The sequence below is a fragment of the Papio anubis genome, chromosome 1, assembly GCF_008728515.1.
Source record: "Papio anubis isolate 15944 chromosome 1, Panubis1.0, whole genome shotgun sequence".
NCBI lineage: Eukaryota > Metazoa > Chordata > Mammalia > Primates > Cercopithecidae > Papio > Papio anubis.
In genome coordinates this window covers 45,436,144-45,461,618 of record NC_044976.1, presented here as the reverse complement: position 1 = coordinate 45,461,618, position 25,475 = coordinate 45,436,144, and the positions used below count along the sequence as shown (strand labels likewise).

Here is a 25,475-nt window from a genome sequence, read left to right as displayed (position 1 = left end):
CAAGCACAGAGCAAACTTAAAGCAGCCTCGGGAGTGACAGGAGGACAAGCCTGTTGGTGAGGAATACGCTGGCCGGTCACTCGGAGAGCACACCTCTCAGCACATTAGAGGCATTGTGATGCGTGGGAAAGAGGAGGCTTTGGAGTCTTATAGATCTGATTCTCCTCTGCAAAATACTGACAATAATCTTAATCTTAATAAAGAGCTGGGAAGATGAAATTATCTGGCTTTACAAAGTGCCTGGTATGAAACAGATCCCTCCCAACAGATGTTATCATCTGCTCCTCTGCCTGCTCCCAGGACTGTCATTAAGAAAACTCAATTCAGGCCAGGTGTGGTGGCTCACGCTTGTAATCCCAGCACTTTGGGAGGCCATGGTGGGTGGATCACCTGGGGTTAGGAGTTCAAGACCAGCCTTTTCAACATGGTGAAACTCTGTGTCTACTAAAAATTAAAAAAAAAATTAAATTAGCTGAGTGTGGTGGCACATGCCTGTAATCTCAGCTACTTGGGAGACTGAGGCATGAGAATCCCTTGAACCCGGGAGGTGGAGGTTGCAGAATATAAAAGTAGACACTTTAACCAATTTAAATTGTACAGTTCAGTGGCTTTAATGAAATTCATGATGATTTAGAAGCCTGATTACTACCTATTTCCAAAACATTTTCTTCACTCCAACAGAAACTGTAACCATTAAGCAACACTTCCCCAATCTGACTTTCCCCAGTCCCCGGTTATTTCTAATCGACTTTAGGATCTACGAATTTGCCTATTCCTCTACTTATCAGCAGACTTATTACAACATTTGTCTTTTTATGTCTGGTTATTTTCACTTAGCATACTGTTCTCAAGGTCATTCCTGCTGTTGTATGAATCAGAACCTCACTCCTGTTTCTTGTTTGTTTCTTTGTTTGTTGTTTTTTAGTAAGAAATATTCACATCAAACCAATGGTGCAAAATTAATGTGTAGGGATATGTATATTTTAATTTTTTATACTTTATGTTCTAGGGTACATGTGCACAACATGCAGGTTTGTTATATATGTATACATGTGCCATGTTAGTGTGCTGCACCCATTAACTCATCATTTACATTAGGTATATCTCCTAATGCTATCCCTCCCTGCTACCCCCACCCCACAACAGGCCCCGTGTGTGATGTTCCCCTTCCTGTGTCCAAGTGTTCTCATTGTTCAATTCCCATCTATGAGTGAGAATATGTGGTGTTTGGTTTTCTGTTCTTGTGATAGTTTGCTGAGAATGATGGTTTCCAGCTGCATCCATGTCCCTACAAAGGACATGAATTCATCCTTTTTTATGGCTGCATAGTATTCCATGGTGTATATGTGCCACATTTTCTTAATCCAGTCTGTCACTGATGGACATTTGGGTTGATTCCAAGTCTTTGCTATTGTGAAGAGTGCCGCAAAAAACATACGTGTGCATGTGTCTTTATAGCAGCATGATTTGTAATTCTTTGGGTATACACCCAGTATTGGGATGGCTGGGTCAAATGGTATTTCTAATTCTAGATCCTTGAGGAATCGCCACACTGTTTTCCACAATGGTTGAACTAGTTTACAGTCCCACCAACAGTGTAAAAGTGTTCCTATTTTTCCACATCCTCTCCAACACCTATTGTTTCCTGACTTTTTAAAGATTGCCATTCTAACTGGTGTGAGATGGTATCTCATTGTGGTTTTGATTTGCATTTCTCTGATGGCGAGTGATGATGAGCATTTTCTCATGTGTCTGTTGGCTGCATAAATGTCTTCTTTTGAGAAATGTCTGTTCATATCCTTTGCCCACTTTTTGATGGGGTTGTTTGTTTTTTTCTTGTAAATTTGTTTGAGTTCTTTGTAGGTTCTGGATATTAGCCCTTTGTCAGATGAGTAGATTGCAAAAATGTTCTCCCATTCTGTAGGTTGCCTGTTCACTCTGAGGGTAGTTTCTTTTGCTGTGCAGAGGCTCTTTAGTTTAATTAGATCCCATTTGTCAATTTTGGCTTTTGTTGCCGTTGCTTTTGGTGTTTTAGACATGAAGTCCTTGCCCATGCCTATGTCCTGAATGGTATTGCCTAGGTTTTCTTCTAGGGTTTTTATGGTTTTAGGTCTAACACTTCAGTCTGTAATCCATCTTGAATTAATTTTTGTATAAGGTGTAAGGAAGGGATCCAGTTTTAGCTTTCTACTTATGGCTACCCAGTTTTCCCAGCACCATTTATTAAATAGGGAATCCTTTCCCCATTTCTTGTTTTTGTCAGGTTTGTCAAAGATCAGATGGTTGTAGATGTGTGGTATTATTTCTGAGGGCTCTGTTCTGTTCCATTGGTCTATATCTCTGTTTTGGTACCAGTACCATGAAATAATATTGTATTGTATGTATATGGGACATTCTGTGTACCCATTTGTCTGTTAATGGACATTTGAGTTCTTTCTTACATCTGTTGTGAATAATGGTGCCATGAACATTCGCTCACAAGTATCTATTCAAATCCCTGTTTTCAATTCTTTTAGTTATATAGCCAGGATATATAGGGTATATATAGATATAGCCTGGATACTATGGTACTTGTGCTTTTATCTTTTTCGGGAACCACAAATCTGTTTTCCAAATTGATATGCCAATTTATGTTCACCAGCAATTTGTAAGAGTTCCAATTTTTCCACATCCTGTTAAATATTTGTTATTTTCCACTAAAAATAATTTCAGACTTCCTAAAGGGTATGAAGTGGTATCTCATTGTGGGTTTCATTTCCATTTCCATAATGATTAATGAAGTTGAGCATCTTTTCAGGTGCTTATTGACCATTTGCATATCTTCTTTACAGAAGTGTCTATTGAAGTCCTTTGCTGATTGTTGAATGGGGTTGTAGTATTTTGGTGTTGAGTGTTGGGAGTTCTTCATATATTCTCATTTGGATTGTGAATACATTCTTCCATTCTGTAGGCTGTCTTTTAGCTTTTCTATCCTTTTTTTCACTTTATATATGGTGTAGGTAAGGGTCTACCTTCATTATTTTACAAGTGGATATTCAGTGTCCCCCTCCTTGTCCACCTTCCTCTCTCCTTGGTCATGCTCCAGTCTCCATCTCTCCCATCCAAATGAGGCTTTCACTTTTATTCTTCACCTCTCTCTTTTCACCCAGGTACTAGGGGGTAGTCATGAGAGTGAGTGCCCAGTTCCTTGTGCTCTGTGAGCATGGCCAGCATTAGCCCTTGTGTACCACCTAATTCTGGGGGATCTGCTAAGCATTGTGTTCAGGAGGTTCCCAACTCACTATCCTGGCCCAATCCTTCCTCTCCCTCTAACCATAGCTGATCACTGACTGTTCAGATTTTCCCTTTCCTGCCCCTTCTCAGAGCATGGCTGAACTATCCTGGTAACCCAGGAGCCCAGAAGGCTTGGAGGGAGGTCCTGGCTGCAGGCACCAACTGGGAGAGAAGCCCATCAGGGTACATCAGAATGAGATGTCACATCTCAGGCAGAGGAAGATCTGTCTATGGCATCCAGGGCCCTGGGCTGGGAATGGGGAGGAGTTGAAGGGACACCTGTGCTCAGATCCAGCAAGAGAAGCAAGGTCTGGATTGAGAGAGTCTGGTGCAAACAGGGCCACCAACCCAGTGAAGCTGGTGGAAGTGCATAGAGGCCAGGTGGTGAAGCAGAGCTGAGGGTTAGGAACACCAGCATTCAGGCAGTTGCCAAGTATGAACCGGGTTAAGGATGCTCCTGCTCCCTCAGGGTAGCCAGTCAGAGAGGCAGGGGACTACTGAGAGGTTGTGCTATGGGGAGGAGGGCTTGGAGTCTGACAACCTCTTTGCCTACCTGGGCTCCTCCTAGTGCTTGCTGAACAACTGTGTACTCTGTGAGCCTCCTCAGGAGCATGCAAGTCTCATATATGAGGGACGTTGACAGGTGCCTGGTCATGTGGTTGGGATGGCTGCCTCCTCAGTCTCATTTGAGCTGTGAAAAGCTGGGTGCCAGAAGCCCTCATGCCAGACCAGCCCTCTGAGGCTTTCCTGCTAAGCTCACTGCAGCCCCACTATGGCTGGGATTGTGTCATTGATCAAACTCTTGTTGGAATTTTCATCCCCAGTGTGACACCATTTGGAGATGCATCATAGTGAGGAGGTGTTTGGATCATGGGGATGGATCCTTCATAAATAAATTATTGTCCCCAGCCGGGCATGGTGGCTCATGTCTGTAATCCCAGCACTTTGGGAGGCTGAGGCAGGTATACCACCTGAGGTCAGGAGTTAGAGACCAGTCTGACCTACATGGAGAAACCCCGTCTCTACTAAATATACAAAATTAGCCAGGTGTGGTGTGGTGGCACATGCCTATAATCCCAGCTACTTGGGAGGCTGAGGCAGGAGAATCACTTGAACCCAGGAGGTGGAGGTTGTGGTGAGCCGAGATCATGCCATTGCACTCCAGCTTGGGCAACAAGAGTGAAACTCCATCTCAGAAAATGATAATAATAATAAAATAAATAAATAAATTACTGTCCCCTTCCTACTTTGCAGGTGTGAGTGAGTTCTCACTCTAGGTGGAATGGTTGTATTCCCAGGAGAGTGGCTCCTGAAAACAGTGCGGCTTTCTTGGTGTCTCTTTCTTGTTTCCTCTCTCACCATGTGATCTGTGTGCATGGCTGCTTCTCATTCTTTCTATCATGGGTGAAAGCAGCATGAGGACTACACCAGATTCAGCTGCCAAATCTTGGGCCCTCCAGCCGTCAGAATCATGAGCCAAAGAAACCTCTTTTCTTTGTAAATTACCCAGCCTCAGGTACTCTGTTATAGGAAAACAAAACACACTAAGATAGGTCCTTAGCTCAGCCCTGCTCTGATTCATCTCATATGAGGAAAGCTAAATCTTGAATGGAATAGAGGTCTGGAATCTTTCCCCTATAGATGTGAGCTTCTCCCTCTGATCTCCTAGAGAAAAATTCTTTATCTAAACTGCCAAGAAAGCCTCAGGAGCTGGGTATGGTGTGGGCATCATGGGTCACAGGCATGCAATTGTATGAAGCAGGGTAAGCTGGGTTAATCCCTTCTGGGGTCCTTACACCACAGGGAAGATATCAACTCTCTTTTTCCTCCTCTGAAGAGACTTGTCTCCACTATATTTCCTCCCCCTTGGTGTCTTCTCTCCTGTCTCTCTCCTTTGAAGGAAATGCAGACACATACACCTTGTGCACTTTATTCCATAGAAGAGTGAAGACAGAGGGGTTCTGTGAATAGCAATCAGATTGCCAGCTACCTTACAAGACAAATGTAGATGAACATACAGAATGACAATCAGACAGGAACTGTGCTAGGCTGAATCAAGACCCTAGATGATGTCCACATCCTAATACATGGAATCCATTATCATGTGATGGCATATATCAAAATGGACTTTGAAGTAGTAAGCAATGGATTTTGAGATGGTGAAATTATTCTGGATTATCTGAATGAACTAGATGGAACCACAAAAGTCCTTACTAGAAGGAAAGAGATGTGAGGACAGTAAGAGAGAGAAAGAGATTTGAAATGCTGTTGGCTTCAAAGACGGAGAGGGGCCAATACCAAGGAAAAAAAAGGCAGGTCTGGAACTGAAAGAGTAAGGGGTAAGACTCTTCCCTAGACCCCTGGAAAGGGGTTGACCCTGTCTGCAACTTGTTTTCATCCAGTGAAACCCATTTCTGACTTTGACTTACTGAACTATAAGATAATACATTTCTATTATTTAAAATTACTAAAGTGTAGTAGTTTATTTCAGCAGCAATAGAAAATGCCTACATGGTACAGACAAGCAGACAGGAGATAGACAGGTGTAGTAGCAGACAGGCTGGAGGGCAGGCAGAAGACTGGGTGTTGGATGGAAAGCCAATGATGCAGGTGGGTAGGAGATAGATAGACAAGCACGTAGGGAGCCTGGAGGAAGGTGAATGAGAAATGGGAAGACAGACTGGAAGACAGAAATAGGACAGCAAACAGGTGAGAAGAAGGGCACGTGGCCAGATAGAAAGCAGGATGTGGGCAGACAGGCAGGGGACAGCAGCAGAGGTCAGGAAGAGAGGATGGCAGGTGAAGGCCCTCAGAGCTGGCCCTTGTCCCCACAGGGGTTAGGGAGCTTCCTGAGATTCAGGTGAATCCCACTGCTGGACTTCAACACAACTCATGGTATGGGGATGGGGATCCTGGTGGGATCAGGCAGCAGCTCAAAGCAGAGCAGGGTCAGGGCCGTGGCCACCTTCAGCTAGTTCATGGCAAATTGTTTCCCGACGCAGTTCCTGGGCCAGGCAGAGACAATGAATTGAAAAGTGGCCTCAGGCCCTATTGTGAGCTAGGCAGGCTTTGATCTCTGAGCTCCACCCTTGAACTGGGGATTTAGGGTCTTCCTCTATGTGCCCAGCCCCAAAATCCTTTCCCTAAAGCCCACATGCCCCTCTACCCAGGCCTCGATTCACTCTTTTCCTTGACTTTAGACAGAGTCTGCCAATCTTCCAGGGCTAGCTCCTAATTCCTGTCTCTGCTCTGAGCAGGCCTGTAACCCTCTGTCAGGAGGTCCAGGACTCTAAGGCAGAGTTTAATTACATGAATTGTCATAGAGTTAATCAATGGTTTGTTCACTCTTCCACAGACAGTGTGTGGTTCCCCAGTATACAGCCCAGTTCAGGTCCCTGTAAGGTAGGGGAGGCACACTCTCCAGTGCTCTCCATGTAGGGGTACACAGAGACCTGGATTCTTAGAGAGAGACCCAGATGGGTGGGAGAGGGGAGTCAGATGGGTAGTGGGAAGGCTTCCTGGGAGGACACTAGGTAGGTGGCCCTCAACTGTTACCCCACCTTCCTCCCACTCCATGGTCCAGGCTTACCCATCTGCCTACCAGCACCTGTAGCCTTCTAATTGTACTCCAGAAATGTCCCTCCTTGCTGTCCCTCAGTCTTCTCACCTGGACTTTCTGGGTCCCTGCTTGCCCTTCCTCCACACTGAAGCCACAGACCAGCTCAGATTCTCCCACACTCCTCAAAGAGGGGACAGCATCCCAGGTAGCAGCCAAGCCCTCCGTAGCTGTTGCCTCACCCAACTCTTACCAGGAGCCTGGACCATGGACATCCAGCCCACGTCCTAGCCCTGTTCATGTGGAGACGGCTGGGAGCATCCTCACTCCACCTATGCCTGCCACATCCTCAAGGCTAAGGCCAGGACCCAGCTGCCTCTCACTTCCTGCCAACTGTGCCTCTCCCACCTCAAGTCCCCAGTTGGCATCTGTGCTCCATCCATAAACAGTCCAGTGCCTAGGACAGTGCCAGAAACAGGAACACTCAATGAGTCACTTGTGGGGAAAAGAAAGATCAGACTGTTACTGTGTCTATGTAGAAAGTAGATATAAGAGACTCCATTTTGTTCTGTACTAAGAACAATTCTTCTGCCTTGAGATGCTGTTAATCTGTAACCCTACCCCCAACCCTGTGCTTGCAAAGACATGTGCTGTGGTGACTCAAGGTTTAATGGATTTGGGGCTATGCAGGATGCGCTTTGTTAAACAAGTGCCTGAAGGCAGTATGCTTGGTAAAAGTCATCACCATTCTCTAATCTCAAGTACCCAGGGACACAAACACTGTGGAAGGCCTCAGGGACCTCTGCCTAGGAAAGCTAGGTATTGTCCAAGGTTTCTCCCCATGTGATAGTCTGAAATATGGCCTCATGGGAAGGGAAAGACCTGACTGTCCCCCAGCCTGACACCCATAAAGGGTATGTGCTGAGGAGGATTAATAAAAGAGGAAGGCCTCTTTGCAGTTGAGATAGAGGAAGGCATCTGTCTCCTGCCCGTCCCTGGGTAATGGAATGTCTCAGTGTAAAACCCAATTGTATGTTCTATTTACTGAGATAGGAGAAAACCACCTTAGGGCTGGATGGAGGTGAGACATGCTAGCGCTAGTGGCAATGCTGCTCTTTAATGCACGGAAATGTTTATGGAGATGTTTGCATACATGCATATCAAAGCACAGCACTTTTCCTTAAACTTATTCATGACACAGAGATCTTTATTCATATGTCTTCCTGCTTACCCTCTCCCTACTATTACCCTATTGTCCTGCCACTTCCCCCTCCCTCTCTGAGATGGTAAAGATAATGATCAATAAATACTGAGGGAACTGAGAGACCGGTGCTGGCGCGGGTCCTCCATATGCTGAGAGCCGGTCCCCTGGGCCCACTTTTCTTTCTCTATACTTTGTCTCTGTGTCTCTTTCTTTTCCCAAGTCTCTCCTTCCACCTGACAAGAAATGCCCATAGGTGTGGAGGGGCAGGCCAGTCCTTCAGTCACTCAGTGACTGAATAACTGAAAGGATGGATGAGGGAGTGATGTGTGCCTGGAGCATACAATGTGTTTCTACATAACAACACATTTTTGTTCTTGACTATGAACTCCTAGAGGCAGGGACAGTACCTTTTTCCTGTTTTCCCATCATGCTGCACAGGGCCTAACCCACAGAGGTAGGCTTAATAAATACTTATATATTTGAATGAAGTTAATTAAGTTTAAAAAGAATAAAATAGAATGAAATACACTGAGAGTAAATATTAGTTCTGGACTAGAAATGGAGCTTGGGGATGCTCTCCTGTCCTCTAGTGGCAGCAACATGATTAAGAGCCACTGTTTAGGAGGAAGTTGGCATCCTGGGATAAAACAGTGCTGGAGAAGGACTTTCTGGAACATCTGCTTAACAACCATTGTGTGAAAGTGGACTCACCATCGGGAGAATTCACATAATTACTCATTTAGAAAAACTATGTTTCTACTAACAATTTACTTAGTTCTTGGCATTTGCTTTTCATACAACGTTTCCTGTAGCCCTGAGGATTTCCACAGCAGTTATTTTGGAGTGCATTTGTCCAACTCAGCAACTATTTCAAGTGTGTTTCATAATCCACACACATAAGTCTTCAAATGTTATTTGTCATATACTGAAAAGAGGGTTTTCCTCAAAGGCAGTTTATTGTTCTCATTTTCATGTGTTTGTCAACATTTTGCTATGTGGCCTATGGGATCGTGGCATAGAGAACCCACTGCACAAAAACAATTTTGCCAAATGGGAAAGGAGACACAAATATGTGAACACTATAACACAGTGGACATTTGTTGGACAAGACAGCAAAATATTTGAGACAATGCATATGGGTATAAAACTTTCTGCAAAGGGTTGTTTTAACCGTTCACTTTTTTGGCTTGTAAGGGAGGACTAGCAAGGCACCTTAATTCTAAATATATGCAAATATTTCAGTTTTTTCACATAACACATGGGTGAATTAAGTGGAAATGGTAGTGTGCTGCAATGGCAATATGTAGGGGAGAGAGAAATTGACTTTAATATCTCTGAAAATTGAGAAATGCTAATATATACAATGTAATTGACTGAACAAGTCTAATATTGAAAATTCATACTCCTCAAATGAGGAAAACACCAGAATACATGAAAGTTCAGAACACACACACTCAGTGAATTTTGGCTGGACATTGGAAAAAGCAGAGGGAGCGAGGTCGCCGTCCTGTGCCCTGAAATGCCGTCTTTCTTTTGTACACAGAGACATCAGCATCAGACTTCCTTCCCACAAACACCAGCATCCAAAGGTGTAGGTGAAGATGGCACATATGAATTAGGGAGCCATAAGCATCAGCTGTGTGCCCAGAGCCTCCCCCTGTTTCTCAACCTCTACCTCCACCTCCATTACCAGCATTATGGCGCCTCACCTCGATCCTCCTGAGAAGGGCAGGAAAGCATGGCTGTGTCAAGCAGAACCCGATACAAAGCGGGAAGGGTCAAACTCCTGCAGAGAGAGCACCAGGGCAGGACAGATAAGAGTCCAACCTCTGTTATCTACCCATAAGGAGACAGGATCCCCTGAGCAGGAGAATGTGTTGGGCCTGAGAGATCATCCTCCTCCAAGGCCTTCTTACCTCTGGGTTTGACCACATCTTTGGGTTGTGGTGAAGGCCACAAATGGAAAGAGTGACTTTCAATCCTGTGGGGAGGGTGTGGAAGAGAGAGAGAAGATGGATCATATCCATGAGGTGGCCTGGTGCCTCACGCAGCAGGGGACAAGTTTTGCCTCAAATAATCACTTTGAGCAGGATGATACAGGGGTGCTGAGCTTGGTTAAGCATGTGAGCTCAAAGGATGAGTAGAAAACCATGAATCCAGGAATAAGAAGCAAGAAAGCATTGGTGTTTTACTGTTTGTAGTAAGTGCACTGCGAACCTACCTTCATCAAATGCCTCCAAGGGCCACTGGAGAATATACATGAACCCACTCAATACCCACAACAATGATCCAAGGAAGACATTCCTTTATTCCCAAATTTCAGAGGAGCTACCTCAGTCTCAGAGGCTGATTGTCTTGCCTGTGGTCACACAGCTAGAATATGACAAGACTGCGACCAGACCCAATGGGGGTTGAGCCTTGGTGGATTCTGTCCACTGTAGTGGTCTCAAATACGGTCATCAGTGGCTCTCTGTCATCAATCTGAGGGCTCCTCAAAAGCTGGACAACAGCTGACCCATGACTTATGATTCCTGATCTCCCTCATTTGCCTTAACCCGATCAGGAAAGAACCACATCTCCCTGTGCCTGTGTCTGATTCTTTCTAGCCCTCCACATCTCATGGAATAGAATTTTAGGGCTTTTGTTCCCAAGGCCACATGCAGAGGCTAACATTTATTTATCAGACTTTTGGTGGTTCAAGCTCTTTGCCAGGCATTTCAAATTCTTCATCCTAACTATAAAATATGTTTCATTTTTTGACAAGGAAAGGGAGGCTCAGAGAGGTTTGCAATTGCTGAAGCACAGGTGCATTCCTGACCCTCCACATCTCCCTGTGGAGAGCTTAGGTGAGTGGATGGGGAAGTTCGTACCTTTGGGCAAGGAGCGCCCATCAGGGAAGGTGATGGGGGTGCTGAGCTCTCTGCCAATGCCTGGCACCAGTGGGTAGAGTCTGAGCACCTCCTTGATGCCCATGGTGGTGTAGGGCACCTTGTCCAGGTGGTCCCTGAAACAAAGTCCATCCTGAACATCAGCAGGGCCTGGGAAGACCAGGTGAATCCCCCCTATAGAGAGAGCATGACTCCTGCATCTCTTGAACCCTCACTCACCAGGTGATGGAGGCTCCATCCCCCAGGAAGCTCTGGATCTCCTCCTGGCATCTCTGCTGAAGCTTGGGGTGTGTGGCCAGAGCATAGAGGATCCAGGAGATGCCACTGGCTGTGGTGTCATGGCCTCCAAACATAAATGTGTCTGCCTCAGAACGGAGATCCTTGTCTGACAAGCTGCTCTCATTCTCCATCTGGGGAGGCCGAGGTAAGAGTGCAGGGTTAGTCTCTTGCTCTGTGCTTTGGGAAAAGCCTCTGGCCTCTCCTACACACACTCACTTTGGCCAAGAGAAGGATGTCCAGGAAATCCAAGTGCCTCTTCCTCCTGACCTTCTCCAGCTCCCCCTCCTCTTTCAGGTGAGCCTTCCTCAGTTGGATTGCTCGATCTGTTCCAGAACAGTGGTTATTATACAGAGCCGAGAGTGTCAGTAGCCCCCAGGAGGCCCAGCGGTTCACCTGCCCCCATGTGGGTGCCCGGTAGACCTCAGCATGAGTGTGGGTGTGGATGCATGTTCAGGAGTAAAAATTCTAGTGCTGTGTGAGGCAGGGCAGGCCTCCCTGCAATGGCACAACCCACGGGGCTGCTGCTTGAATGCTGCTTGGATGGGGTCTCAGGTAACCATCCCCATGTGGGGACACAGGTAAATGCCTGCACAGTGCCTGCCCCTAACATCTCAGCTCCCAGCCCCCGCTTTATGGAAATCTCCGTCATGGGTGTGTCCCAGTTTCTGCAGGGGCCACAGGGGGCCTGGCTGTGTGTGATGAGTCAGGGCAGCCTCCTTTAGCTGTGCCTGTTGAAGGGAGGAGACAAGAAGAGGAATGGACAAGCTGGCAGGCACGGTGGTTCCAGCAGCTGGTAGGGGTCAGGCTGTAGATAGTGTCATTCTGATGAAAGACATTGCTCGTGCAGGAAACAGCTTTTTAAGGTCCCTAATGGCCTGGATGTAGGATTGGATATCCCTGAGGGAAAGGATGCAGAAGAGACCAAAGTCAAAGGGGCCTCTGGTTTGGAGGCAATGTGGAATCTGGATGGAGATAGCTTCAAACATGGGACAGGCATCACTGAGGCACTTGTTTCTTCTGTCTTAGAGCTCTGTGATCCTGAGGTTTTTATAAGATATTGTGAACAGCCAGGGTCTACCTGTGCTAGGGATAAGGAATCCTTAGCTGAAGCATGGTTTGGTCTGGTCTGGGATTAGAGCTTTGTCATAGGCTAAGTCTTTCTTCCTGTGGAGGTGAGCCCACAAACTGCCCCACCTGCCTCTCAGGTATGTCCATGCAGTTGATAAGAACATGAACCCCACAGCTGGAGAGTTATCACTGACCGGTCCAGCTGGATGTTGAGGGCACACTTCATGATGGTGTCCAGGGTCATCAAGGAGACATGCTGAAAGACCTCCAGAGGGGAGTCCTGGCCAATGAGCTCTTCCCATTTGTCCTGTAGTGGGAGAGGGCATGGACCTTCTTAATTCCCCAGAAGTCTTTTGCTAATAGGGCTTGGCTTTTCCCTTTATCTCCAGATATCATGGTTGGGATCCCTCATTTTAAGAGCAGATGTAGTGCTGATATTCGTATTGTGAATCAATATGTGTAAACCAATACCTAGTTTTCAAAGTTTTAATGCAGCATTAACCATGTTTGCTCACAATAGCCTGAAGTAAGTTTTGTATTCTTAGATTCAGTTATACCCTATAGTTGGCTGGAAACATTTTTTGTTGTTGTTTATGAATAAATAATAGGAGTACTCTTCAGTGTTCTGAAAACTGAGCTTGTTCTGAGAGACTGATTGCATCTCAACTTTAGGGGGACAAATGTCAAAACAAAAGGAAGTCTAAAAGGCCCATATACATGGTAAAACCCCGTCTCTACTAAAAATACAAAAATTGGCTGGGCATAGTGGCAGGCGCCTGTAGTCCCAGCTACTTGGGAGGCTGAGGCAGGAGAATGGGGTGAACCTGGAAGGCGGAGTTTGCAGGGAGCCGAGATTGTGCCACCGCACTCCAGCCTGGATGACAAGTGAGACTACGCGTCTCAAAAAAAAAAAAAAAAGTCTCATATAGGTGCCTAATGGAGGGACATCAGGGACTTCAATTAATTTTCATTCGTGAAATATTTGCTGAGCACAGTTGAGTGAGAAATCAGAGTCTGGAAAGGAGAGAAGGGTATGGCAGCTCTGGCTCTGAGAATAAAGAGTTGGTGTCCCTTTCACTGCATGCATGGCTCAAATCCATGCAGAAAGCTCTGGGTCCCAGGCCAGAGCCTCAGTGAGTGACATCCTGGCCTGTCCATCCTGACACTGGAGATGACATTGTCAAGGCCATCAGGGGTAGGGTGTCCTGATGTCCAGCAGATTGACCATCTCTCCAGTCCCCTGCGCTGAAGATTTCAAAGTGGGAGGCAGAATTTATCCACTGTGATCCTGTGACAATGAGCAAAGTGTGGATGCAACTTGATGCCTGGGTGCTCTGCTATCACATCACTTTTGGGGAACCCTACTCTCACAGTAATGGTCTGAGTGTGTTATTCTGTTTGGCTGTGTCTATGGCTGTCTGTGGGACACAGAGTTGAGAGTGAAATTGGTGAGAGTGCATGATGTGATTGGATGTCTGGAGGGGAGAAAGATGGACTCACCAGTATCATGTGTATGGAGTCCGCCATGAGCCCCATGTAGGACTTCAAGATGTCATAATGGAAGGCTGGGGTCAGCATCTGCCAGTGCTGGTGCCACTTCTGCCCATTCAGCAGGGGCAAACCATACCCTGGGCCAAGAGATGGGTGTGTGTATGTGTGTGTATGTGTGTTGGGGAGAGGCGGGATGAAAGGGATCTCTTGGGAAGGAGACAAGGTGGTTTCTGAGGGGAGAAAACCTAGAAGGTACTTCGTGGGCTATGGCAGGGAAAGCAGGTGCATTTCAGGTATGGGAATGTCCTAATCGGGCTGATACATCCCTGTGATTAGGACAGTTGTGAGATGAAGTTTGGAAAGAGTTGTGGGCAGGTGTTAAATAAATATCAGGCTGAGGATGTCTGGAGAGAACTGAGAAGTGAAGTGGAAGAAGCTGAGCCTGAGGAGGGCTCACACCAGCATTAGGACAGGGTGAGGGTCTTGTTAAAAGAAGGGAAATGAAACTGGATTAGGTGGTGGCCCCTCACCTTTTGTTCTCTGTGAGCCAAAGAGTTTGCTCTTGGCAAATCTAACTGGGGAGCAGATGGGGAACTGGGGAGTGGTCCTAGTTTACATGTACATACCAATCCAGGGAGCCAGGAATCTGCAGTTTTCTGGAATTTTGGAGTCTGAGAGATAAGACAAGGCTTTACAGGAAACTGGGAGCTACTACTACTAAATTTGGCATCCCCAGAGGCAGCTGTGGTTCAGACCACGGGCTTCTATCAGTTGATAATGTCTGTGTGTTGGCAGTTTGACCTGTGTCATTTCCCATTTTGCCTCCTGTCCCTTTCCATGTCTGCCATGAAGATCAATGTGGGCTCAGGAAGTCAGATTCAGTGTTCCAGCAGCAGAACACCCACAGATCTAGGAAGGAGTTGGTAAGAAACATAGGCAATGTCCTCCAGGCCAGAGGGTAAACAGAGCCATTGGTGGTGGCTTAGTCTACCAGTGACCCAGGACTGGAAGGAGTTATAGTTACCAAATCCGTGTCATAATTCATTGATGAGTGAAAATGAGAATAAGAACCAAAATCTCAAAATTATAGATCAACACCAGTACCATATGCATATACCCACATATCTATGAGACATGTGGCAATGTACATTTCAGATTAACTCTATTAGCTTAAAACAGCAAGAAAGAAAAGGAAAAACAGCAAATTTACCCCCACACGGTTGTTTTAAACATTCAATACTCAGTAAATACTTCTGGCTGTAGCCTAGACTGTGGGCTTTGTGGATGGTTGGAACAGGGTTTAGACATTAACGTTTGAACTGCCACTTTCTACTGGGTTTTTACAGACCCAGGGGCATGTATCAGCAGGGAAGAGCTGATGCAGTCAGGATGAAGTTTCAATCTCACCTGATGTCCCCAGAATCACCTTCATGTAGTCAGGGTCATAGAGCTGGACACAAACTTTGCCTCCCCATAGACAATGAGGACAGGCACTTGGGAATGTCTCCACCCAGAGTCTGTTGTAGCTCCTGGTCCTGTTGGAACTATCAACGAGGGTAGACAGATGAATGCTTTCATTTAGTTGTAGTCTTTGCAGTGGGAGCGAAAGGCAGGACAACCACAGAGACCATGTAGTTCTGGAGGTACCAGTACAAGTTAGGAATTTGGAACTGTTTCTGATGACCTGGGCTCTGATCCAGATTCTTGTTCTCTCCCCAAGACTTGACCTAAGGTCAGATTCTGTCTCTCTGCTGTGTAGAGCTATGGGCACAATACTGCCTGCAGAAACTTCAGTTGGTTATTGTTTCCACATTGTGTAAAATATCTAGAAGTCATAAATACAACAATTTCCATGGACAATGTGCATAACTTGTATCACCCAGTAAGCAGATTTGTAAAATAATTTAGTATATTTACAGAATAAAATGAATTAATGTAAACATTTTAAATTACACAATAATTTTATATAATCATATTCATTATATTTTCAGTATTAATCTAGCATATATGGTAAGCATGTGTTAAGATAAAACAGTGATCAAAGGATTGTTCAGGGGGGTGCTGAAGATGGCTGAATAGGAACAGCTCCAGCCTCCAGCTCCCAGCATGAGCGACACAGAAGATGGGTGATTTCTGCATTTTCAACTGAGGTACTGGATTCATCTCACTGGGGCGTGTCGAACAGTTGGTGCTGGTGAGTGGGTGCAGCCCAACCAGTGAGAGCTGAAGCACAGCGAGGCATCACCTCACCTGGGAAGTGCAAGGGGGAAGGAAATTCCTTTTCCTAGCCAAGGGAAACTCAGACACACAACACTTGGAAAATTGGGTAACTCCCACCCTAATACTGTGCTTTACCAATGGTCTTAGCAAAAGGCACACCAGGAGATTATATCCCAAGCCTGGCCTGGAGGGTCCCACGCCCACAGAGCCTCCCTCATTGCTAGCACAGCAGTCTGAGATCTAACTGCAAGGCAGCAGCGAGGCTGGGGGAGGGGCACCCACCATTGCTAAAGCTTAAGTAGGTAACCAAAGCTGCCGGGAAGCTCAAACTGGGTGGAGCCCACCACATCTCAAGGAGGCCTGCCTGTCTTTGTAGACTCTATCTCTGGGGACAGGGCATAGCTAAACAAAAAGCAGCAGAAACCTCTGCATATGTAAATGTCCCTGTCTGACAGCTTTGAAGAGAGCAGTGGTTCTCCTAGCACAGAGCTTGAGATCTGAGAATGGGCAGACTGCCTGCTCAAGTGGGTCCCTGATCCCTGAGTAGCCTAACTGGGAGACATCCCCCACTAGGTGCAGACTGACACCTCATACCTCACACGGCTGGGTACACCTCTGAGACAAAGCTTCCAGAGCAAGAATCAGACAGCAACACTTGCTGTTCAGCAATATTCTATCTTCTGCAGCCTCCGCTGCTGATACCCAGGCAAGCAGGGTCTGGAGTGGACCTCAAGCAAACTCCAACAAACCTGCAGCTGAGGGTCCTGACTATTAGAAGGAAAACTAACAAACAGAAAGGACACCCACACCAAAACCCCATCAGTACATCACCATCATCAAAGACCAAAGGCAGATAAAACCACAAAGATGGGGAAAAAGCGGTGCAGAAAAGCTGGAAATTCAAAAAATCAGAGCACATCTCCCCCTCCAAAGGAACGCAGCTTATTGCCAGCAACGGAACAAAGCTGGACGGAGAATGACTTTGACGAGTTGAGAGAAGGCTTCAGTTGATCAAACTTCTCAGAGCTAAAGGGGGAACTACGTACCCAGTGCAAAGAAACTAAAAACTTTGAAAAAAGAATGGAAGAATGGATAACTAGAATAACCAATGCAGAGAAGTCCATAAATGAACTGATAGAGATGAAAACCATGACACGAGAACTACGTGACAAATGCACAAGCTTCAGTTACTGACTTGATCAACTGGAGGAAAGAGTATCAGTGATTGAAGAGCAAATGAACGAAATGAAGTGAGAAGAGAAGTTTAGAGAAAAAAGAGTACAAACAAATGAACAAAGCTTCCAAGAAATATGGGATCATGTGAAAAGTCCAAATCTATGTCTGATTGGTGTGCCTGAAAGTGACGGGGAGAATGGAACCAAGTTGGAAAACACTCTGCAGGATATTATCAAGGAGAACTTCTCCAACCTAGCAAAGCAGGCCAACATTCAAATTCAGGAAATACAGAGAACGCTACAAAGATACTCCTCAAGAAGAGCAACTCCAAGACACATAATTGTCAGATTCACCAAAGTTGAAATGAAGGAAAAAATGTTAAGGGCAGCCAGAGAGAAAGGTAGGTTTACCCACAAAGGGAAGCCCATCAGACTAACAGCAGATCTCTCCGCAGAAACTCTCCAAGTCAGAAGAGAATGGGGGCCAATATTCAACATTCTTAAAGAAAAGAATTTTCAACCCAGAATTTCATATCCAGCCAAACTAAGTTTCATAAATGAAGGAGAAATAAAATCCTTTACAGATAAGCAAGTGCTGAGAGATCTTGTCACCACCAGGCCCGCCCTACAAGAGATCCTGAAGGAAGCACTGAACATGGAAAGGAACAACTGGTACCTGCCATTGCAAAAACATGCCAAAATGTAAAGACCATCAAAGCTAGGAAGACACTGCATCAACTAGCGAGCAAAATAACCAGCTAATATCATAATGACAGGATCAAGTTCACACGTAACAATATTAACCTTAAATGTAAATGGACTAAATGGCCCAATTAAAAGACACAGACTGGCAAACTGGATAAAAAGTCAAGACCCATCAGTTTGCTGTATTCAGGAGACCCACTTCACATGCAGAGACATACATAGACTGAAAATAAAGGGATGGAGGAAGACCTACCAAGCAAATGGAAAACAAAAAAAGCAGGGGCTGCAATCCTAGTCTCTGATAAAACAGACTTTAACCAACAAAGATCAAAAGAGACAAAGAAGGCCATTACATAATGGTAAAGGGATCAATCCAACAAGAAGAGCTAACTATCCTAAATATATATGCACCCAGTACAGGAGGACCCAGATGCATAAAGCAAGTCCTTAGAGACTTACAAAGAAACTTCGACTCCCATACAATAATAATGGGAGACTTTAACACCCCACTGTCAACATTAGACAGTTCAAAGAGACAGAAAGTTAACAAGGATATCCAGGAATTGAACTCAACTCTGCACCAAGCAGACCTAATAGACATCTGTAAAACTCTCCACCCCAAATCAACAGAACATACATTCTTCTTAGCACCACATTGCACTTATTCCAAAATTGACCACATAGTTGGAAGTAAAGCACTTCTCAGCAAATGTAGAAGAATAGAAATTATAACAAACTGTCTCTCAGACCACAGTGCAATCAAACGAGAACTCAGGACTAAGAAGCTCAATGAAAACTGCTCAACTACATGGAAATGGCACAACCTGCTCCTGAATGACTACTGGGTGCATAATGAAATGAAGGCAAAAATAAAGATGTTCTTTGAAACCAATGAGAAAACAGATACAACATATCAGAATCTCTGGGACACATTTAAAGCAGTGTGTAGAGGGAAATTTATAGCACTAAATGCCCACAAGAGAAAGCAGGAAAGATCGAAAATAGACACCCCAACATCACAATTAAAAGAACTAGAGAAGCAAGAGCAAACACATTCAAAAGCTAGCAGAAGGCAAGAAATAACTAAGATCAGAGCAGAACTGAAGGAGATAGAGACACAAAAATGCCTTCAAACAATCATTGAATCCAGGAGCTGGTTTTTTGAAAAGATCAACAAAATTGATAGACCGCTAGCAAGACTAATAAAGAAGAAAAGAGAGAAGAATCAAATAGACGCAATAAAAATTGATAAAGTGATATCACCACCAACTCCACAGAAATACAATCTACTATCAGAGAATACTATAAATACCTCTACACAAATAAACTAGAAAACCTAGAAGACATGGATAAATTCCTGGACATGTACACTCTCCCAAGACTAAACCAGGAAGAAGTTGAATCCCTGAGCAGACAAATAGCAGGCTCTGAAATAGAGGCAATAATTAATAGCCTACGAACCAAAAAAACTTCAGGACCAGATGGATTCACAGACAAATTCTACCAGAGGTATAAGGAGGAGCTGGTACCATTCCTTCTGAAACTATTCCAATCAATAGAAAAAGAGGGAATCCTCCTTAACTCATTTTATGAGGCCAACATCATCCTGATAGTAAAGCCTGGCAGAGACACAACAAAAAGAGAGAATTTTAGACCAATATCCTTGATGAACATTGATGCAAAAATCTTCAATAAAATACTGTCAAACTGAATCCAGCAGCACATCAAAAAGCTTATCCACCATGATCAAGTGGGCTTCATCTCTGGGATGCAAGGCTGGTTCAACATATGCAAATCAATAAACGTAACCCAGCATATAAACAGAACCAAAGACAAAAACAACATGATTATCTCAATAGATGCAGAAAAGGCCTTTGACAAAATTCAACAACCTTCATGCTAAAAACGCTCAATAAGTTCGGCATTGATGGAATGTATCTCAATATAATAAGAGCTATTTATGACAAACCCACAGCCAATATCATACTGAATGGGCAAAACCTGGAAGCATTCCCTTTGAAAACTGGCACAAGACAGGGATGCCCTCTCTCACCACTCCTATTCAACATAGTATTGGAAGTTCTGGCTAGGGCAATCAGGCAAGAGAAAGAAATAAAGGGTATTCAATTCGGAAAAGAAGAAGTCAAATTGTCCCTGTTTGCAGATAACATGATTGTATATTTAGAAAACCCCATTGTCTCAGCCCAAAATCTCCTTAAGCTGAAAAGCAACTTCAGCAAAGTCTCAGGATGCAAAATCAATGTGCAGAAATCACAAGCATTTTAATACACCAATAACAGACAAACAGAGAGCCAAATCATGAATGAACTCTCATTCACAATTGCTTCAAAGAGAATAAAATACCTAGGAATCCAACTTACAAGGGATGTGAAGGACCTCTTCAAGGAGAACCACAAACCACTGCTCAGTGAAATAAAACAGGACAGAAACAAATGGAACAACATACCATGCTCATGGATAGGAAGAATCAATATCGTGAAAATGGCCATACTGCCTAAGGTAATTTATAGATTCAATGCCATCCCCATTAAGCTACCAATGACTTTCTTCATAGAATTGGAAAAAACTGCTTTAAAGTTCATATGGAACCAAAAAAGGGCCCGCATTGCTAAGACAATCCTAAGGCAAAAGAACAAAACTGGAGGCATCACCCTACCTGACTTCAAACTATACTACAAGGCTATAGTAACCAAAACAGCATGGGACTGGTACCAAAACAGACATGTAGACCAATGGAACAGAACAGAGCCCTCAGAAATAATACCACACATCTACAGCCGTCTGATCTTTGACAAATCTGACAAAAACAAGAAATGGGGAAAGGATTCCCTATTTAATAAATGGTGCTAGGAAAATTGGCTAGCCATAAGTAGAAAGCTGAAACTGGATCCTTTCCTTACTCCTTATACAAAAATTAATTCAAGATGGATTAGAGACTGAAATGTTAGACATAAAACCATAAAAACCTTAGAAGATAACCTAGGTAATACCATTCAGGACATAGGCATGGGCAAGAGCTTCATATCTAAAACACCAAAAGCAATGGCAACAAAAGCCAAAATTGAAAAATGGGATCTCATTAAACTAAAGAACTTCTGCACAGCGAAAAGATACTACCATCAGAGTGAACAGGCAACCTACAGAATGGGATAAAATTTTTGCAATCTACTCATCTGACAAAGGGCTAATATCCAGAACCTACAAAGAACGCAAACAAATTTACAAAAAAAAAAAAACAAACAACCCATCAAAAAGTGGGCAAAGGACATGAACAGGCACTTCTCAAAAGAAGACATTTATGCAGCCAACAGACACATGAAAAAATGCTCATCATCACTCGCCATCAGAGAAATGCAAATCAAAACCACAATGAGATACCATCTCACACCAGTTAGAATGGCAATCATTAAAAAGTCAAGAAACAACAGGTGCTGGAGAGGATGTGGAGAAATAGGAAGTTTTACACTGTTGGTGGGACTGTAAACTAGTTCAACCATTGTGGAAAACAGTGTGGTGATTCCTCAAGGATCTAGAACTAGAAATACCATTTGACCCAGCCATCCCATTACTGGGTATATACCCAAAGGATTATAAATCATGCTGCCATAAAGACACATGAACATGTATGTTTATTGGGGCACTATTCACAATAGCAAAGATTTGGAACCAATCCAAATGCCCATTAATTATAGACTGGATTAAGAAAATGTGGCACATATACACCATGGAATACTATGCAGCCATAAAACAGGATGAGTTCATGTCCTTTGTAGGGACATGGATGATGCTGGAAACCATTATTCTGAGTAAACTATCGCAAGGAGAGAAAACCAAACACCACATGTTCTCACTCATAGGTGGGAACTGAACAACGAGAACACTTAGACATAGGGTGGGGAACATCACACACTGGGGCCTGTCATAGGGTGGGAGGAGCAGGGAGGGATAGTATTAGGAGAAATACGTAAGGTAAATGAGTTAATGGGTGCAGCACACCAACATGGCCCATGTATACATATGTAACGAACCTGCAGGCTGTGCACGTGTACCCTAGAACTTAAAATATAATAATAATTTAAAAAACTATCGATATTTAAAAAAAAAAAACCAGACTGGAAAAATAAAAAAGGTGTGGCATAGATGTGAAATAATACACATGCCAGTCCCTTTGCAACAGCACCCAAGAGCCCACTGAACCAGGGACCAGGGTTTTTTTTAGCTTATTTGTCCTTATTTGTGCAATGAGGCTTATACTGTCCTGCATTTCACAGAGTGGTCTGGAGGACTGAAGGATAAAATATATGTAAAAGTGACATAGTAGGTAAGCTCTTATAGTTTCCACTTCCTGGTACTTGGGAGTGAATGTTTGAAAAATTACAAGTCTAAGAATCAGTTTGCCCAAAGTCCCATTGTCTCTAACAAAAAATAAAGTCCTTTGCTTAGTCTTGCTAGTTAACTTGTTTCTATACATTTAAACATTTTTTTCCTACATTTTGTTGTTGTTGTTCTGTATCAGCACATAAATAAGTAGTCACCAGCTCTCAGTTTCATTCTAGGGGAAAGGGCACCATGCCATCTTCTCAATGGTAGGTTGTTGTGGCTGGTTCACTCAGAGTTTGTTGTTGGTGGTGTTTATTTTTAAAGTGAAAGCAAGTTTATTGGGAAGGTAAAGGAATAAAGAATGGCTACTGAATAGACAAAGCAGCCCCAAGAGCTGCTGGTTGCCATAAATTTTGGCAAATTTATGACTCACTATATAAGTCTGTATAATGTCAAAAAGTGGTAGGGGAGAGGTCTTAGGATGCCTTGCAGGCACGATATGATACAGAAGACAGACTTCAGGAGCCACATATGACTAAGGTCAAGTTATTTCATTTCTCAGCCTTCAACTTGCTCACTTGTAAAGTGAAAATAGTGAGGCCTACTTGAGAGAACGGAGATAGCATATGTAAGATGCCTGGCACATAGTAAGAGTTCAGGGTTATTTGATATTATTATTATTATTCCAGATAAGAGTCTAACTTGGCAGAAGGTGATGTGTTGGTTACACCATAAATTACGTTACTTACGTGATGTTCAAACAATATTATTATTTTTGAAATATGCCCAAGTTGGACAAATATGAGAATTGCTTAAGGCATTTGACTTACTATTAAGTCAGTCAATTGTTTAACTTATTATCCAAAATAGTAATTTATTTAATTTGATGTTAAGCAAATAAACTCTTTCATCAGATGGGGAAGGTTAAGTTTAAATGACTTTAGTTGACCTCAATATGCTCTTTTTTTTTTTTTTTCTGAGATGGAGTCTTGCTCTGTCAACCAGGCTGGAGTGCAGTGGCACAATCTCAGTTCACTGCACTCTCTGCCTCCCAGGTTCAAGCAATTCTCCTGCCTCAGCCTCCCAAGTAGCTGGGATTACAGGCACCTGTCCCCATGTCTGGCTAATTTTTGTATTTTTAGTAGAGATGGGGTTTCGCCAAGTTGGCCAGGCTGGTCTCAAACTCCTGACCTCAGGTGATCTGCCCACCTCAGCCTCCCAAAGTGCTGGGATTACAAGTTTGAGCCACTCCACCAGGCCCTCAATGTACTCTTAAATTTAATAATTTTGAGTTGGCCTATTTATATTTAATAAGGAAAATAGATACTGCATATTAACATTGTAAAATTAAATAATATTAGTATAATTGGAGAAGTGTCAACCACAGTCAAACTCTTCAAAGTGGTTGACACTTCTCCACAGCTCCTTACTTCCCTCCTAATTTCTTCTCAACCCACTTTATTTTGATTTCTGTTTCTATCATTTCAACACCTCTTCCCAAGTTTACAACTGAATTCTATGATATGAATTCCAATAAACACATTTTAAACTTTATCTTTGTTTTGTAACTCATCATTCACCTTTCGTTTCAAGTGTCTCAGCCTCTCTCTTTGTATCTCACACTGGATGATCCTGGTTTCCTTCACACCTCTCTGCTTGCCTCTTTTCCATCTCCTCTAGAGGTTCACACTTCTCCACCCAACATTTTAAAAACTGGGTGGAGAAGTATGAGCCTTCAGAGGAGATGAAACAGAGTAACACTGTTGGATACATTTAAGGTTTCACTGCCCTGTCCTCCAAAGGAACTGGAAAGACCAGCACAGGTGGTATAGCTCACAGGTCACATGGAGAAAGGAAAGGTGACCTTGGAATTCTCAGTCTGGAGAGAAGGAGGTTAGGGGTAGCCTTTTTTTGTTTTTTGTTTTTACTTTTGGACTTCATTTCCTTATCTGTATGATAGGACTAGATCCAGATAATCCATGTGGGTCTGTGCAGTTGTAGCATGAATCCGTTTTACCATAACACTGCTTTCCATATCTATCTGTCCTCTCCACCAGATTGTGTGTTGGCCTACCTTTGATACATTTTTGTATCCTGGTATTTCCCAGCATTGGCAGAGGGACAGTGCAACACAGTGAGAGTAAGAACTGGCTCTGTGCTTCCTTACTGAAACTTTCCATTCTCTTACTTCCAGGCTGTTGACTGGAGAAAATGATGGAACCATGTGCCAGTGGCCTTTTGCATGGAACTTACTATGTAAATTCTACTGGTTCCAAAGTCTTTTAACAGCTTGCTTGTCAATGCCCCCAGCAATAACCATAGCAGCTGTTCTGAATCCCTGCCCCTGCCATGGCAGAAGAGGCCTTAGGATTCTCTAAAAAAACCTCAGGTTATCCAGCATCGGAGATATAATCTGCCTGTTTCCTCCTCCCATTCTTTCTCTTATGATTATGTGTTTGTGTTCCCAGTTGAACCCCTTCAAAACCAAAACTACTGTGTTAATTAGGGGCAGAATGAAGTGATCACTTTCCAACCTTGATGCTTCCATAAAAATATCTAGGACTACTCAGGAGGCTGAGGTGGGAGGATTGCTTGAGCCCAAGAGGTCAAGGCTTTAATAAGCTGTGATAGCACCACTGTACTCCAACCTGGGTGACACAACAAGACTGTCTAAAAACAATAGCTAGGACTGACCATCTATGAAGTTTCTGTGCCTCCTCCCTTCTGGCTCATCCATTCTATTCAATGCCCCATTCATCCCCTTCAGCCTCCCTGGCCATGTGTTTTCTCTCTTACTGCCCCTCTCAGAACCTTCTATCCTTCCTATTAGTGCTACCTCCATGAGGAACAAGCACCAGGCTCACTCTCTTGAGAATAACCATTATTTGACTTTACTCATTTTCTATTTACCAACCTTCCCACCCTCTAGCTTAAAACTTATTCTCTTAATAGACAAAATTCTTGACCTGGGATATCTCCATTTCTTCATTGCCCACTTGCTTTGTAGGTCATTGCTCTACATTTCTCACCCTGCTGTTTCTTCAACCTCCCTCACCCCTGGTATGTCTCCTTAGTTCAAGTGAAATAAATGTTTATAAAACATTTATTGTGTGCCCAGCTCAAAGACGGGCACCAGGCAGAATTCAAGAAATAAAAAAAAAACAAAAAAAACGTTTAAACCATCATGGTGTTTTAAAGACTAATTAGGAAGATAAGCTGAATATGCAAAGAGATAAGGTAGGAAGCTGTACAGGATTTAAAAAAAAATTTTTTTT

General features: G+C 43.8%; 2 protein-coding genes across 4 annotated transcripts in view; one reads left to right on the top strand and one right to left on the bottom strand.

Moving 5' to 3' along the window:
- The window catches only part of LOC101014098 (cytochrome P450 4X1), a 111,070-nt gene that overhangs the window by 46,456 nt on the left and 39,139 nt on the right, over nucleotides 1–25,475 (top strand). Inside the window, exons 1-2 of one of the 3 annotated variants that reach the window (XM_009207975.4) lie at nucleotides 8,958–10,879; nucleotides 11,144–11,345. The exons of 1 other annotated variant lie outside the window; for it this stretch is intronic. In XM_009207975.4, coding sequence (XP_009206239.2) covers nucleotides 11,277–11,345 — 69 coding nt within the window. In that variant the 5' untranslated portion in view covers nucleotides 8,958–10,879; nucleotides 11,144–11,276. Of the gene's footprint in view, nucleotides 1–8,957; nucleotides 11,346–25,475 lie in introns of those variants that run through there. One more of the 3 variants, XM_021941308.2, reaches the window with a different exon arrangement.
- LOC101014805 (putative inactive cytochrome P450 family member 4Z2) overlaps nucleotides 6,083–25,475 on the bottom strand; it is an 87,652-nt gene continuing 68,259 nt past the window's right edge. Inside the window, 4 exon segments of the mRNA XM_009208012.4 lie at nucleotides 6,083–6,278; nucleotides 9,743–9,819; nucleotides 9,950–10,014; nucleotides 10,904–11,037. Coding sequence (XP_009206276.1) covers nucleotides 6,083–6,278; nucleotides 9,743–9,819; nucleotides 9,950–10,014; nucleotides 10,904–11,037 — 472 coding nt within the window.